We start from the raw sequence: 15,651 nt of genomic DNA, 5'->3' as shown, positions 1-15,651 counted from the left end.
ATAACGGACAACATGGAGATGATGGCCCATTGATACCGAAGGCATCACCAGAGATGGCTGTAAATGGATCTTGATATGCATCTTTTTGTTTCCTTTTGTGCTCACTACCTACATGATTGGTGGAATGGCGCCAATGGTCTATAGGCTTTGGGCGTTCGACTAACGGACAGGCATACGGCGAAAACCATTCCATCAACACTACCATTCCATCACAAGAGAGGATATTGTACAGTGCCATTATTAGGGTGTTACGAAATCATCCTTCCTTTTTAGTGTTTTTTCCTTTACAGTTTATTTGACTTATTGGTTCTTTTGTAAACATTTGTTAGCTATAGTTTTCCCTTGTTTTTAGTATTTTTGGAAGCACATAAAATAAAGAGACTTCTTTATTGGATCCATTGTAGATTTGCTCCTATGTTGACCCTAAAATGACAAATACTTCATATTCCTTTTGTTGAAATTGCAAGATTCTAAGCACATTTTTCGGGGGGCAAGCCAAATCTTAAACACAAAAAAAAAAAAGCTCAAAAACCTCAAAGAGGATCAGGGGCAATAAATCTATAGTTCAAGAAAAATTATAGAAGTTGATTCATCGTCTAACTCATGTGCTTAGTAAAAAAATTTGAATATCAGATATCGCAAATTAGTAATAACTTCTTCTGCTAGATGTAATTTAGTTTTCAAACATGTAAAGGTTGAGATAGTTAATAAGGATTGGAGATATATCCCCTCCAAAAAAAAATATATTTTTATGAGATTTTTACATCACACCAAATTTTAAAAACATAATTACCCCATTTTCTGCAAGTATACAGAACATTTATCGAGTATAGGACATAATAAGTGTTAATCCCATAGGGAAGATTATCAATTATCGACGGTTCTCGACCTCCTTTGTTATTTAAACTATGTCAAGTAAAAAAAGTAAATTTATGCTACTAGTATGAAACAAAAGCAATAAAAACAATAACAAAGACATTCCTAGAGTTATGGATTTACTAACTACTCTTACAAGTGAAAACTATGATTAAACGAATCTTATTACCTTAACTAGTTATGACATAATTTCCTAGTTTATATGAAATCTATTCTCGTAATGAATCAACTATATTTGTAGTTAAACTAGACCTACTTTTGTGATGATGAAATTAACAACAAGTTTATTTTTTTTTATGAAATAACATGGAGCAATGATACCAAGGCCATAAAAGTGCATCTCTATTCTCGTGAGTGTACTCTCTATCTTTAGCACTTAGTGTTCAATTTTGAATCTCATTTTAAATCTAACACCTTGAGATTATCACTACTAATGACCAATTAATCATGATTAGCTAAGAAAAAGTGCTAAATAATTTGTTTAAAATAATAGTATCAAATAACCAAGTAAACATCACAAACAAGATATAGAAAGTTTATTCATAATTCTAGGAATATACTTAAGTAACACATCATGAACTTAAAATCCAAACTTGTATAATAACTAAACAATAGAATCCAAAACAAAAGACAAAGAGTTTGGAAATAAATGTAACCCTTATCACATGAATTCATCTCCTCCATCTTCTTCTTCTTCTTCAACTTTGCCTAGCTACTCACAAGAGTGGATGATGCACCACTATCTAAACTATCATACTCTATCCTAAAAACCAAGAAATATGAAGACTACATTTTGAAGTGAACAAGTGTCTTGACCTCTCCAAGCTTAGCTCCCAAATAAAGCAACAAGCCCCTGTTTATAGAGGAATCCTCTACAAGTTTCCAAAACTTCCATTTCTCCGATACATAAGAAAGCCTTCATCTCCAGTGTGAAAACTTGAAAAGAATCTTCCAAAAAAGTTCACAAAAGTTGCTAAAAGTTTATTCCAATGATGAGAGTTGCTAAATATTGACAAAAGTGATTGTCTTAAGTCTTGAACCTTGCCATCAAGTTAATTTTCCAGCCCAAAAGTGAAAGGAAGAAAGATGCATCAAACTGGACAAGTTGCACAAGTTGTGTAAGTTGTATAGCAGCATTTCGAATGAGAAACCAGACCCTGGACAAGAATTGTTTTGGAGAGCCGGTTTCTTCTTCAGCAACAAATTCCAACCAGCTTCTCAACCGTTCTGCCTCCAAACCTGACTCCAGCCGTCTCTTGTCAGAAATAGTTTCTTCCCCTATATTTGAACCCATGAAAATGATTGAATCACCTTGTATTCTAAACATAAAATTTACCTTTGAGATAGCTTTCGAATGGCGCAAGAACCATGTCAATTGGAAGTGTGGATGCTAAGATATGATCAAAATACTAAGAATTGGTCAGAAAGCATTGCAATAGAAACTTGCTTCAGTAATTCAGATATTTGACTATGAAATCATGAGAACTGGATTTAGATATCTCACATGAGAATTGTAGAGCATTATCTTAGCTTCAAAATAAATGAACAGTCATCTCAATCCAATCTTTGTAACTCAAATTATGACCAAATTATCGAAATGTGTCATGTCCTCCAATCTTTCCTCTTCTTGTTTCTTTATATATCATCATTTGTATTTCATATCAACTTCAAATATACTTCAAATCATCAAGTTTTATACAAATAATCCATTTGTAACTTTATTTGATGGTTGAAACATTAAAACCTACAAAACATGAAATTTTTATCACTTAGCGTGATAGAAATGCAACTTTCTTATAGCAACTTTTTGACTATAAACCTAATTATTCAACTCTATCTTAACTAGAAACACACTAAAATACACGTAAATGATCATACAAAAATACATAAAATAATCACTCATCATTTTTCTTAAATGACTCCTCTATTAATCCGTTACTGTTCTTATGGTGCTTGTAATATGCAGCCAAGCAACACTGTATTGCAAATGCTTATTGAAATTGAGTGGACCAATACAGTAAAGCAAACCAATAAGTAGCTCATTCAGTTTAAACTTTGAAACCTAAACATCAGGGTAGCACCAATGAAATTAGGGATAATTTCAGAAACCTCCCCTGAGATTTCTGACAGTTTCACTCCCCTCTCCTGTGGTTTCTGAAATTCCACAAACCTCCCCTGTCAGATGGTGAGGTCCCATTTCTTACATCATTGGTGCCAAAAAGACTTAAATATCCTTACAATTTTGCTAATATTTCATGATTATCTGAAAACTATTAGTTAAGTTAGTTATAAACACAATTAATGTAATTAACCATAATTGGGAGTCCTACCAACCAATATACAAAACGGTCTATAGTGAAATGGCGCCAAACTTAGGCGCCATGATCTTGATCTGATTGACATAACAACTTGAAAGGCCAAGTACATATAGAAGCAAGAGGTGATGCTATGTTCCCGCCATTGTTGTGATAGAGTAACTGAGGTTGATGTTTGGCAAACAAACTTGTAGATTCTAACCTTTGCTGAAGACTTTCTTAGCTCGACCAGAAAAATTTACCAGGTAAGTGTTTAAGATTTCAGAGACTATTTCAAACATGCTTAGTAGCTTATGATGATTTGGTTGTTGTTTGTATAAGCTTGATACATGTTTGCTTATGATTTTCTAGTTTGTCATGTGACTTGGTTTGCTAAGCCTCTACCAGATTATGCTTGCTTGATTCTATATTTCTCGTCTGACTTGGGTTGCTTGATATAGTTAGATGCCAAACCTTAGTACTTGTTGAGCTTATGCTTTCTCTGTAACTTCAGTAACCAATGTTGCAAGATGGTTAATATTGTAACTAATATTTTCTGTAACTTTAATAACTAATATTGTAACGTCAGTAACTTCAGTAGGCTATGATTGTCTATTGTAGGATGGTTAACACTGATTATCATGATATTGTGCTCCATTGTATGGGAAGAAAAGTAAGAGTGGCTAAGGTAGATCCCAAGAGTTACTTGTACATTGACTTACTAAATGATGTTGTTGAGAAGGCATTGCAAGAAATGCCTGGAAATGTCAATCTACTGGTGCACATGAGATGCGAAATACCTAGTACTATGGAGTACTTACATATGAATGATGACCAATCTGTTGATGAAATGTTCAAGCTGCATCAATCTCATGTAGTAATTAATATACAAGTGTTGGAGATGGATATCATCCCTGCCGAACAGAGCGACAGCTTCCTAAACAGAAATCTAGTAAATGAGCAAGAGAATTTGAGAACTAAAAAAACTGGTAGAAGCAAGAATATCGAAATTCATGAATTAAATTGTGAGACTGAGGAGTACAGTTGTGATTCTACTTCTGATGATTCATGGAAACAAGGTTGGGACAGTAACAATGAGGATAATTTAGATGATGAGCATTGGTCTGTATCCCAAAGTGACAGTAGTGATGATGATTTTTCTGACTTTGATGACAAGGAAAATAAGGATATTGTACCTGATTCTGAATCTGAACATGAAATAGATCCCATGAGAGAAGCCTTTAGAGCCAAGATGTGGACTTACAACCGAAGGCAGGACATAGAGTTTAAGAAGGGACAGCACTTCACAAATGTTGATGCTTTTAGAGTAGCATTAAAGGATTTTGTGATCCAAAAAGGTTTTCCCCTACAAAGATTGAAGAATGAAAAAGGCAAATGTACAGCCAAGTGTGGTGTTGATGGATGCAAGTGGAGAATTCATGCTTCACCTTTAGCAGATTCAGTGACGTATATGATAAAATCATACACTCCAGAGCACACTTGTGTGATGGACAGCAAGAATCGAGAGGCCACCTCTGATAGGATGGCAAAGAAACTGGTTGCTGTGATGAGAGATCATCCAGACATTTCCAGAAAGGGGATTGAAGTTGAGATGTTAAAATATGGTGTTCATCCTAGCAAACAACAAGTGTACAGGGCAAGAGAAAAGGCCAGGGAAGAAATTGAGGGTACACATGCAGCTTCATGTAGTAAGATGCCAAAATATGCTGTTCTTCTAAGGCAGAGCAATCCCGGTAGCATATGCAAAATTCATTATGACAGACCCAATTTACTTGTCAAACCAAGATTCTTGAGATTGTTTATAAGTTTCAAAGGTCAGAAAGATGGTTTCTTATCTGGTTGTAGACCTTTTATTGGTTTTGATGGTTGTCACTTGAAAGGCAGTTTTGGTGGAGTATTACTCACTACTGTGGCATTGGATGCAATTTTTCCTATTGCATTTGCTGTGGCTGAATCTGAAAACAAAGAAACCTGGAGCTGGTTCTTCTACTTTTTCCAGGAATTCTTTGGACCATTTGATAATAGTGTTCCTCTAACATTTATGAGTGATAGACAAAAGGTATAGGCCTTGTTTACTTTACTATCATGGCAAATGTCTCATTCTATATGTCCAGCTATGCCTATTATTTGATTGGTTTTAATCTTTGCTGTAGGGATTGAATCTTACTTATGAGGAGATGATTCCATTAGCTACTGGACGGTATTGTTGCAAACACATATGCAGCAACTTTAGGCTTCAATTTCCTAGAGTATTACTGAACAGTTTGTTATGGAAAGCTGCTAAGAGCTATGATGCATTAGGCTACAATGAAGCAATAACCTCTATTAAAGACATGAATGTAGAAGCATGGAGATACTTATCAAAGATTCCAGATGCATGTTGGACTAGGCACGCATACTCAACTGAGATGAAGTGTGACCATGTCACAAACAATTTTACTGAATCTTTCAATGCATGGGTGGGAGATTTAAGAGCTAAACCAATACTGACTCTTGCTGATGGTTTAAGGAAAAAACTCATGAAAAAGTTGCATAAAAGATATCAAAAGGCCTGCACATGGAGCTCTAACATCACTCCAAAAATCATTGAAAAGCTGAAGGAAATTGTTGGACTGTCGAGGAGATGCTCACTGCAAATGGCAAGTGAGGAGATATTTGAAGTTGGTGATGTGGACAAAGAATACATTGTCAATTTGACCCAAAAAACGTGTGATTGTGGTGCTTTTCAATTGTCAGGACTACCTTGCAAGCATGCTGTACTAGGCATTATATATAGAAGACAAAAAGTAGAGGCTTACTGTGATGGTTGCTTCTTAACAGAAATGTGGATTAAGGCATATAGTGGTATAATTCACCCAATTCCTCATGAGAAACGATGGCCTCTATTACCTGATGTCACTCCAACAATAGTCTTACCACCACCCCTGAGGAGAGCTCCAGGTAGACCAAGGGAGAATAGAAGGCGAGGACCTGATGAACCAGCTCTATCTCAGACAAAGAGGTCCACTACTTTGAGATGTAGGAACTGCAATGCATTTGGCCAAAATAAAAGAACATGCCAAAGAGCACCTGTGAGAGGAAATAACTCTGCCCCGCAAACAAATCAGCAGGTTCATAACTGATTTGTAATGTTCATTAGAAGACTTTGTTCACCATACTTAAGATCATGACATGCAACTTAATGTACAGATTCCTAAGAGAAGAGCAAAGCCTAGCAGGGGAATTGCAAACACGGGCTTGTCAGGAGCTGTTCTCTGGGTAAACGTTACTTTGTTATATGTTTAATAAGTGCTGAAACTATTTAGTATCAAATTAACAACTGTTAACTACTTTATGAGGAGATTTTCCCTAATGCAGGATCACATAGATGGTAGTGTGCCTGTTGTGATTTCTAGTCAAGGCAGTAATCCAAACCCATCAACTGAACCTGGTGCAGCTAATATTCAGGCTGATGTACAGACAACTATGGATGCTGCTAAGAGAAAGGTATTTGTGCTGCTTTTTGGTCAATTTTTTATCAATTCTGAGTTGCTCACCCTATGCACTTGTCCTACATCATTTCAGAGAGGAAGGCCCTCAAAGAAAGATGGAACATCTGCTATAACTAATATCAGGAGAAGAACTTCATTTGTAGCTTCTCAACCAATGCCAGTAATGCCAAGCCAATTCCACCAGAAATTCCCACTTACAAACTTCTATGAGCACTAATACATCAGCTAATCATGAGTCAAACAATCTCAGCAGCAGCTATAGCTTGAGGTTTTAAATAGTTAGGCCTCCCTTCTCAGTTTACTTATTGTTTTGCAACTGCTAAAAGAATACTGCTGTTCTTTTGAATCTGTTTAGGATTGGAGATACTTTTGTCAGTGTTAGTTTTGCTAAAACTTTGGAGCAACTTTTGATTTTGTATACCATCTATGGACTTAGTACCTATACATGGTCTTTTGCCTGACATTTTAATTCCAAGCAGCAGTGTAAATTCATTAAAGACATACATTTTGTATCTTTGAAGTAAAGTGCAATATGCAACTTTAGATTGTTTCGAATTTTTGTTGTATGTACAGATTGTATGGTGTTATCTTAGTAAGATCATAATAGACAACGTCTTGCATGCACATACTTCAACTATAAGTTCAGCAAATAGCAATAGGAACTTACTTCAACAATCTGCCATTTATTTAGCATTCTACTGCACCAGTCTCATTAAATTGACTTCACAATTTGAATAAACATATAAACTGCTAAGAATACAAGGTTAAGTATCATTAGCTTTGTCACTATGGAGTATTGTTGTTCAGCTCTACCAATCTGGACTTGTTCTTCCCTTTGCATTGATGAATGTCTGCGTTCCCTTTGGCTGCTTACCTCTTCCTCTTCTGGACCTTCATACCAGTCAAAGAATTTACAATTTGTGCAGCAAAAGTACAGCTTGTGTGGATTCCGTTCACTCTCAAAAATTTTAATGGTTGCCTTGTGATTACATCGACAATATTTGCTACTTGAACTGGCCAAGCACTTCAGTTGCATCCAACACCAAGCACTTCAGTTGCATCTCACAAATTAACACTTGTTGCACTTCAGTTGCATCTCTTGCTGCTGCATTTTGCCTTGATAAATAGCCTTCTGAATTGGCCATTGCATATAGACGTTAGAACTAGCTGCAGAAAGAGCCGTTGCCTTCCATTTTGTTCACTACTGACGTTGTGTGCTTGCCTGTTGATTGGTCTCACTTACACACCCTCAAGTTTCATTCTTCTTAAATTCTCTCCTTTTTCTTCACAATTGATTAGCTCTCTAACCCAAAATAATGAGGGCATTTGTGGTATACACTTGTTTCTCTCTCTAGCTTACAATTTTTTATTGTTTGTATTTTTAAATTGGGTCTATTTTGGCCTTGCCTATTTAGTTTTAGGAGAGGTTTGTAGAATTTCAGAAACCACAGGGGAGGGGAGTGAAACTGTCAGAAACCTCAGGGGAGGTTTCTGAAATTATCCCATGAAATTAATTTTTTAACTGGCTTATAGTTCTTTGATGTTTAGACAGTAAATTACACCTTAACTCCTTTCTTCCCGTTTTCGTTATTTATCCCATATTTTACATTGCAATTGGTATTTCTTTCCTTAAAAGAGTACTAATGGACTCTAACAACCTGTTTATAATTTAATGGCTCATGGCATTCTGAACAGCAAAGAAGCTTTTCTTTCCAATCTGGGCAAGAACAAAAGAAATGCTACTTGAAGTGATCAGAAAAATTGGAGATGATAGTAATATATTTATACAGGCAAAAACCATCCAGGAATGTTCAACATATGACAAAAACATATCAAGATGAGGTAATGTTAGATCCACAGCTATCTTTTGTCATAACCAAGTCCCAACTTCTTGACCTTTCTGTGGCGTTGCAGCAGCTGCCACCAATGTAGTTTTGCTGATGCCTTCTTGCCTTCCTTCCTGCCTTTTTCAATCTGCTTCTTGTGCTTTGCAGATGGTTTTGATTCTTTTGAGTGCCGGATATGCTTGAAGAGCCTTCCTACAAGAGCATTGAAATGGTTGTGTTGATGTCTACGATCTCGACTATGGATAACTGATTTCCCAAGATTTTTAAGTGCCTTTTCTCCATAAGCCTCTGTTCTCATAGGATGGGCAGATTTTTTCACATTGTTCTTCATCCAAATATTTCCATGACCCATCCTGGGTTCATCATTACTGGAATGGTCATTATTAGAATGGTTGTGATGGTGATGGTGATGGTGATGGTGATGGTGATGATGGTGGTGGAAGATGACTGATAGCTTGTCTTTTAACTTCTTCCATTTTCCAATTTGTTTCTTGGCAGTCATCCCTTTATCTGATTTGTACACCCTGGCTGGACTGAACTTCTTGGATGTTGAACCAAGTGATAAATATCTCGGCTGCCTGTGATGCCGAACCCTTTGCTGGTTGTACACTGAATAATCTTCATCCTCGCTTTCAGTATAATGAATGGGAAACACTTGATCAGAGCTAAAACTGCTTCGGCGTGAGCTTTTCAGCCTGTCATCACTACTATTTGGAGTTACTGGGCAAGATCCATCACTGCTAGACCATGAGTAAGTGAGATCACTACTACTTTCACCTGCATAATATCCTTGCCTTCTGGGATGTGGGGAGTAAAAGTCATTTTCACTGCTGCTTGTAGAACTAACATACTTCTGTTTCCGTCTATAACTTGGGAGATAGTATTCTTCAGTGTCACTATTAGACATGCTGGTTTGCTGACTTGTCCAGTTTGAGGAGTTTGAACTAAAGGATGTATCTTCTGATTCATCCTGATCCTGAATCTTTGACGGAGGATATTTGCAGTCAGCGGTTTTTTGAAATCCAACCCGATCTTTGTCCATCTGTTGTGAGTTTGAGGTTAACAATGCAGGAAAATCTTCAAACTTGTGATCCAGCAAAGGACACTGCTTGTTTATTCGCAAAGGCAAAGCTCTTTTGCTCCAAGACACCGAAGTCTTATCCACCTTGCATCTAGAATCAATTCCCTGAATATTTTCACGATTCATGTAATCTTTAGATACCCTAGATAGTTTAGGCGTTTGGCATGCTCTAGGCTTGATGATATAATTCTCAGTGCCCATTTCATTTTGATGCAGAATTTTCTCATTAATCTCTTGTTGTAAGCAGGTGGCCAAAGGTTTTGAGATCTTGTCCCCATCAGTCCAAGAACCGTTACATTTATCAATTTGAGTTGAAATTAGACAATTACCACTGGATGTTTCACTCAGTGACTCAATTTTGGCCACAGTGGGGTTGACTTTCTGGCTAAATACCAAATCTGCCATCTGATGCTGCCCCTTGATTTCTTCAGATACATTTCCAGTTCTAGTTGGAACATACTGAGCCGCTGCAAGGCCAGTGCAGCTCCCAATTGTTTGACTACTAACTGGGCTTGCCATTGTTTTTGTAGGAAGAAGCAGGTAAACAGGCTGAGTAGCAACCAAATTCTGTAGCTCCATTTCTGTTGGCAAACCTGTTGATTGGCCAGGCTGCTGATACTGTGGACCAATTTCTTCACATTTTCCATTCTCCACTTCACTCAACAGGTCATTTCTGCACCTGGCACATAATACAGTCTGACGGGGTTCACTTCCTGTGACTATCAGAGATTTTGCCAACACAATAGAAGTTGACTCCACCTTTGGAACAAAATCAGTCGCCATATTAGGTAATTCGTTTGGAGCTTCACTGTGCATAGGAACTATAGTATTTTCAGAAGGGGGTGAATGTCTAGAACCTCTTTTCAAATCCAAGATGCACATTTCAATCTGTTTGATGACATCTGAAGCTTCTTTGGATAATTTACAAAGATCCTTAGATTCCTCTGTGCTTACTGCAGTCAACTCAGGTACAGATTGTGATTCAATGAGAGCAGTAGCTGGCCCGTTTGAACAAGAGTCCATTGATCTAATCCTACTTGAGGAATAATCAAGATCAGTAGGTCCTCAAGCCAAAGTACAACTTAAATACAGAGCAAGGTACGAATTCAAATGCTTCTAATATAAAACACAAAAAAACATTGGAGAGAAAAACTAGAAACGGTATTATCATGCATATTATTATTCAACACCAAAAAGTTGACATAACTTGGTTTAATTGTGAAAATGATGGAAGAAAATATGCCCGTGCAAAACAACATAAAATAGGTAACAATAGAACTGAATATGAAGTGCAATGTTTAATTCAATTTCATTTTTCTTGGTCGTCAATCCTACTATTGCATATAGTTTACTTTCCAAACTCAAATATTGAGTTTCAGCATTTTTAAGCAATTCATAGTATAAATGCATCTTTTTAAATTTACATGTGCGTGTCTACACATTTGTTCTAACTTTACAGGTCTTAGGTACGTATGCTTTACCTTTCTCATATAACAAATTATTTGGACTAGGTGAAGCTAAAACTATGAACGCGTTTAGCTAGCTGCGAAATTGCATGGAAAAAATCCAAACTTTTAGGACCCAAGTAACAAAATTATGCCCCAACTGAAAGGAACACAAAAAAGAAAAATTATGGCTCCACCATGGTACTTGTATATTCTCCATATGTACAGTAAATGTACACTGGGTAACTTCACTTGTGCGTGAGAAATGTATAAATAAAACCTCCATGATTTATCCTGGGCATTGCCTCAGAAATGTATAACTTATTCACAAGTTTAAACTGATGAGTATTGTTCACTGAGCTTGGAAATCGGCCGTAGCTCTCTACTGCCTATTGTCCATAGACCGATGGGCAGACTAGAAGGTTGAACAGAAGCAGTTGAAGTTAAATTAATTGTTCAAAAACAACCTAGTTAATGCCCAAAACAGAATGAAAGAGGCAGCAGACGTGAGCAGAACTGAGAGAAGCTTTCAGAGTGATGTAAAATTACTGGCAGAGTTCAGTGGCTGTGAGGAAGAACCTTAGGTTCTCATCTAATTAATATGGCCCTCGGATATTGCAGAGAATTGGGAAAGCAGTCTATAGTTAGGAGCTGCCAGAGTGGGCACAAATCCATCCAGTTTTTAATGTTTCCATGTTATAAAACTCACAAGAAATACTCTGTTTGACCTACATTACCTCAAGTGACTGATATAATTAACATTGAACTTGAAGTGATTATGGCCATGAGGGGTCATCAAGCGGAAATACAAGATGTAGAGAAGTATCAATCAGGACAGGCCACAGGGGAAGATTGTAATGCATTACACTCTCAATTTCCAGAATTTGATCCTAGGGATTAGGATAATGCTAAGGGGGAGGAAATTGCAAAAGTAATATCAAGCCACTATAAAAGTTAAGCCATCAGAGAAAGAAGAGAGAAAAAATAATGTTATGATAGACAAGCAAAAATTTATATAATCTACTTCATGATCAACAAGAACAAACACTTAGCAAATAATGGAGCAGTTAAATATATATATAAAAAAAAAAAAAAAAAAAAAAAAAGATAAGAAACACAAAAAACATGAAAGCAAAAAATCTAAACAAAGTTTAATGTTCTCTCTAATCAAACACATGCAAGCACACACACTTTTGCTCACACGCACGCACACACAAAATAAGAGGGAAACCGACCAGTAGTGAAGAGAAAATGCAACTGATGGGATTCCCTATGGGATGCTTCAGCTAATAACTGGGTTGCAGACTTAAACTAGTAACGAAGATAAAAGGTCACCTCTGGCTTTAGGCAAGAGAAATGCAACTGGTGGGATTTTGCTTGGACATTACGAAAAAGAAAAAGCTTGTGTGATTTTGTTTGGGGTTGTATGAGAGCAAAACAAGTAGTGATTGCATGGGGTACCCCAAACGCATTTGCAAATAATCCAGAATTTTACACAAACAGATATGAGCTGAAGGGAAGTAATCAAGTCAAATCAAACTGAACTTTTCAAGCTCGACTTGCCAGAAAATTTGGTTACTCAAAACTGAAGCTTGAGCACGTCAAATACCTTGTCATGCAGCTCCTTGAACGTGACTTTATTTGAGCTCAATTCCGAGTTCAATGATGCCTTCTTCCTTATTAAATTAGATAAAAGCCAAAAACAATTAACTAGTTGCATTACAATCATCAACCATCCATTGTGCATAAAGCCAAAATTCCATCTTTCACACAATTTTCGAACAAAATATTGATTACAACTAATATACAAACCAACAGAATACTAAACTTGATACAATGGAAGTGAGCAAATTTAATATCAAACGTAGCTGCCAAAAACAAACTGAAATTCAACAATTTGCATCACTTAGCAATACATTTATGTCAATTGGCAGAAATTGAAGGTCGAAAAGAAATGAAGTTAAAGAATTACCTTAAAATACCAGTTGAGAAAGATAGAAATACTTGAGCCTTCACAAATTGCAATGAAGAAGCAAAAGTTGGAACCTAAAGTGAGCAACAAAGTAAAGTTTGAGTTTAATATGCAGAAAGCAAAAAGACATTATTAGTTTAATGGTAGAATCTTGTTCAAAAGGTAACCGGTTCAGCAAGAGAATTTAATGAATCTGACGCAGAAAGACTACAAAAGGGCAAAAAGCCCAGAACCACTATTGCACTTTCATTTGATCAAGTGACATATCAATTGCATCAAACTACTTCAACATAGTTCATTGAGGAATCTGCAACTGCAACAGCTAAATCATGAAAATTTCATCTAAAGACAGCAAAGATGGCATGCATGACGCAAAAAAGCTCCAAAAATATTATATGAGATGTTTGGTCAGACAAAGAAATAAAAGCAAAATTAATTTAAAAAAAAAAAGCACCACAAATTTAGCAATTCACGAACCAAACATGCAATGAGAAAGTTATCTGCAATTCATTTAGACACAAGGAAAGATTGCATCCACGATGCTGGAAGAGTAAACATCTGCAGAAAAACCTAATTGACCAATAGATAATAAGGATTCGAACAAGAACAAACCATCACTAAAATAGCAGCCAACAGGCCAACCACGCAATGAGCAAATATCAGCAATTCATGCAAAGACGGCCAACATTAACATGTACAATAGTGAAAAGATTAAAAGACAAAAACTTTAAAGAGCATAAACAAATAGACCAGCACAAGGAGTCGGAGATAATGGAACCTAAGTAACAATCACAGGCAAGAATAGCTAAGGCGCCAGTCTAATTTGAAAACTGAACGAGCAAAGACAAGCCACGACAGAAGAACTTATCATACTCAACTGTTCGCATAACAGCAAGCGAGTGACAACCTTTCTATATCGTGGTTCGCCAACTCGGCTGTGTCGTAACCGGCGGGACCGGTATACCATATCCTATTCAAATCAGCTGATATTGTCCGAGTTATAACCGTGTAACAGGATACCAGCCAAAATCTCAGATTCAACTCGGATATGAATTGGCTAAATCATGAACAGCAAACAAAACACCTAATAATTCACCTTTTCTTTTTTAACTTTTACCGAAACCAAACAAAACATGAACAGAGAACAAAAGGCCACAAAAGGCCTGCACCAAATCAATTATTGCCTTATAACCACAAAGGACAAGAGCAGAAATAGTTACAGGTGTAATCATTTATGGCGATTTTGGTCATTTTAACAGCGTATAATTTTGGTTACATACGATGTAACTTCATTTCCACGGCGTGTAACTTTAGCATAAAATTTTACTGTTTCACACATATTGTGAAAATTGATATACAACTAGTGATCTGAACTGCACTTTTTTTTTTTTTTGCCAAAATCTGGCCGTGAACAGTTGAGGAGCGGTCATTCTGTCATTCCTGCCCCTCATCCAACTACAAAAGGCCGTGCACCCACAAAAGACCGTTGCAGAGAGTCCTTCCCCTCATGCTTTCTAGTTTTCTTTTTCAGCCATAAAGACAAGGGAAAGGGGAAGGGGAAGATAAGGGGAGAAACGTACCGTCAATTTCTGTGTGCCTTTTGCAGAGAGGGATATCTTCAGGTTTGCAGAGAGGGAAGGAGAAAACAGAGCAAAATGGAAAGGGCAAAGAAAGAATGAGGGTGACGGCTAAATATGGAGTGATTATTTGGAGAAGCGTACTGTCAATTTCTTCATCGTCTGGCTGTGAAGGAAGGAGAAAAACAGAGGGTAACGGCAGGGAGGAAGGAGAAAACAGAGCGAAAGGGAAAGGGAAAAGAAGGAATCAAATCTGAAAAGGGATCAGATTCCACTCAAGAATCAAATCTAGTGCCTTTTTTTGTTAATTTTCAGTCCAAACTAAGCACACCAAGAAGAGATTTGACGTTACAAATGATCCTTTTAACTAAGATAAAAGAACATGCCCGATTGGAAAAGCACAAAAAAAAAAAAAAAAGACACATGGATCAAAGGAAAATATAACTTCTAACATTGATTAAACGTGACAATAAGTCAGGAACGAGAGCAAAACCAGATCAGAAAGGGTAATCGATAATAGCAATCTGTGCAGAATAACAAGGAACAGCACAATGATTATTCAATGCAAAAACCAGAATTAGAGAACAATTTCTGAACAATTTCCGCAAATTTAATTACAAGATGGAAAAAATAAAGAAAAAAATTACCAGAGGAGGACAGCGGGAAACTGAAAGAAAAAAAAAAAAGAATTTAGGAAATTGGAGGAATGTTAAACTGTCACGAAGAACAGAGGCGCCCTTCAAATTCTTGGGAAAATTTCTTGAAAAAGGAAACGGGAAGGTTTCGAATTTGAAAGGAGGCGGGTATTGGGTAAGTTTTGATAAATTTGCAAGGGGTTAATTTTAGAAACCACCCGTAAAGTTTCTATCAATGTCACTAGCCTCACCCAAGATTTTAGACATAACCTTGCATCCCTAATTGCTAATTGATATATTTCTGTAACATATTAGCCAAGTGAAATTAAAAAGTTAATTTCAAGAGAAAAAAGAAAAATTTGACCTCCAAATGCCATTTTGGCATCTTGAAACAAATGGCTGTGTGAATTTT

At 36.6% G+C, this 15,651-nt stretch overlaps 1 protein-coding gene across 6 annotated transcripts; it reads right to left on the bottom strand.

The window, feature by feature from the left end:
- Nucleotides 1-8,400: 8,400 nt before the first annotated feature.
- On the bottom strand, nt 8,401-15,113 carry LOC113690169 (uncharacterized). Of its 6 annotated transcripts, none has more exons than XM_072050766.1 (4): nt 14,608-15,113; nt 13,028-13,101; nt 12,665-12,731; nt 8,401-10,643 (listed from the first exon to the last, which is right to left on the bottom strand). In XM_072050766.1, the coding sequence occupies exons 3-4, from the start codon at nt 12,670-12,672 to the stop codon at nt 8,543-8,545; spliced, it is 2,109 nt and encodes a 702-aa protein (XP_071906867.1). In that variant the 5' UTR covers nt 12,673-12,731; nt 13,028-13,101; nt 14,608-15,113; the 3' UTR covers nt 8,401-8,542. The 6 variants fall into 6 exon arrangements, with proteins under 6 accessions (XP_071906867.1, XP_071906868.1, XP_071906870.1 ...); XM_072050767.1 differs by lacking the exon at nt 14,608-15,113 and adding an exon at nt 13,906-13,917; XM_072050769.1 differs by lacking the exon at nt 12,665-12,731 and having other exon boundaries at nt 8,401-10,646.
- Between the last annotated feature and the right edge of the window lie 538 nt (nt 15,114-15,651).

The sequence above is a fragment of the Coffea arabica genome, chromosome 5c, assembly GCF_036785885.1.
Source record: "Coffea arabica cultivar ET-39 chromosome 5c, Coffea Arabica ET-39 HiFi, whole genome shotgun sequence".
In the NCBI taxonomy this organism is placed as follows: domain Eukaryota; kingdom Viridiplantae; phylum Streptophyta; class Magnoliopsida; order Gentianales; family Rubiaceae; genus Coffea; species Coffea arabica.
This window is presented reverse-complemented; position numbering and strand designations above follow the sequence as displayed.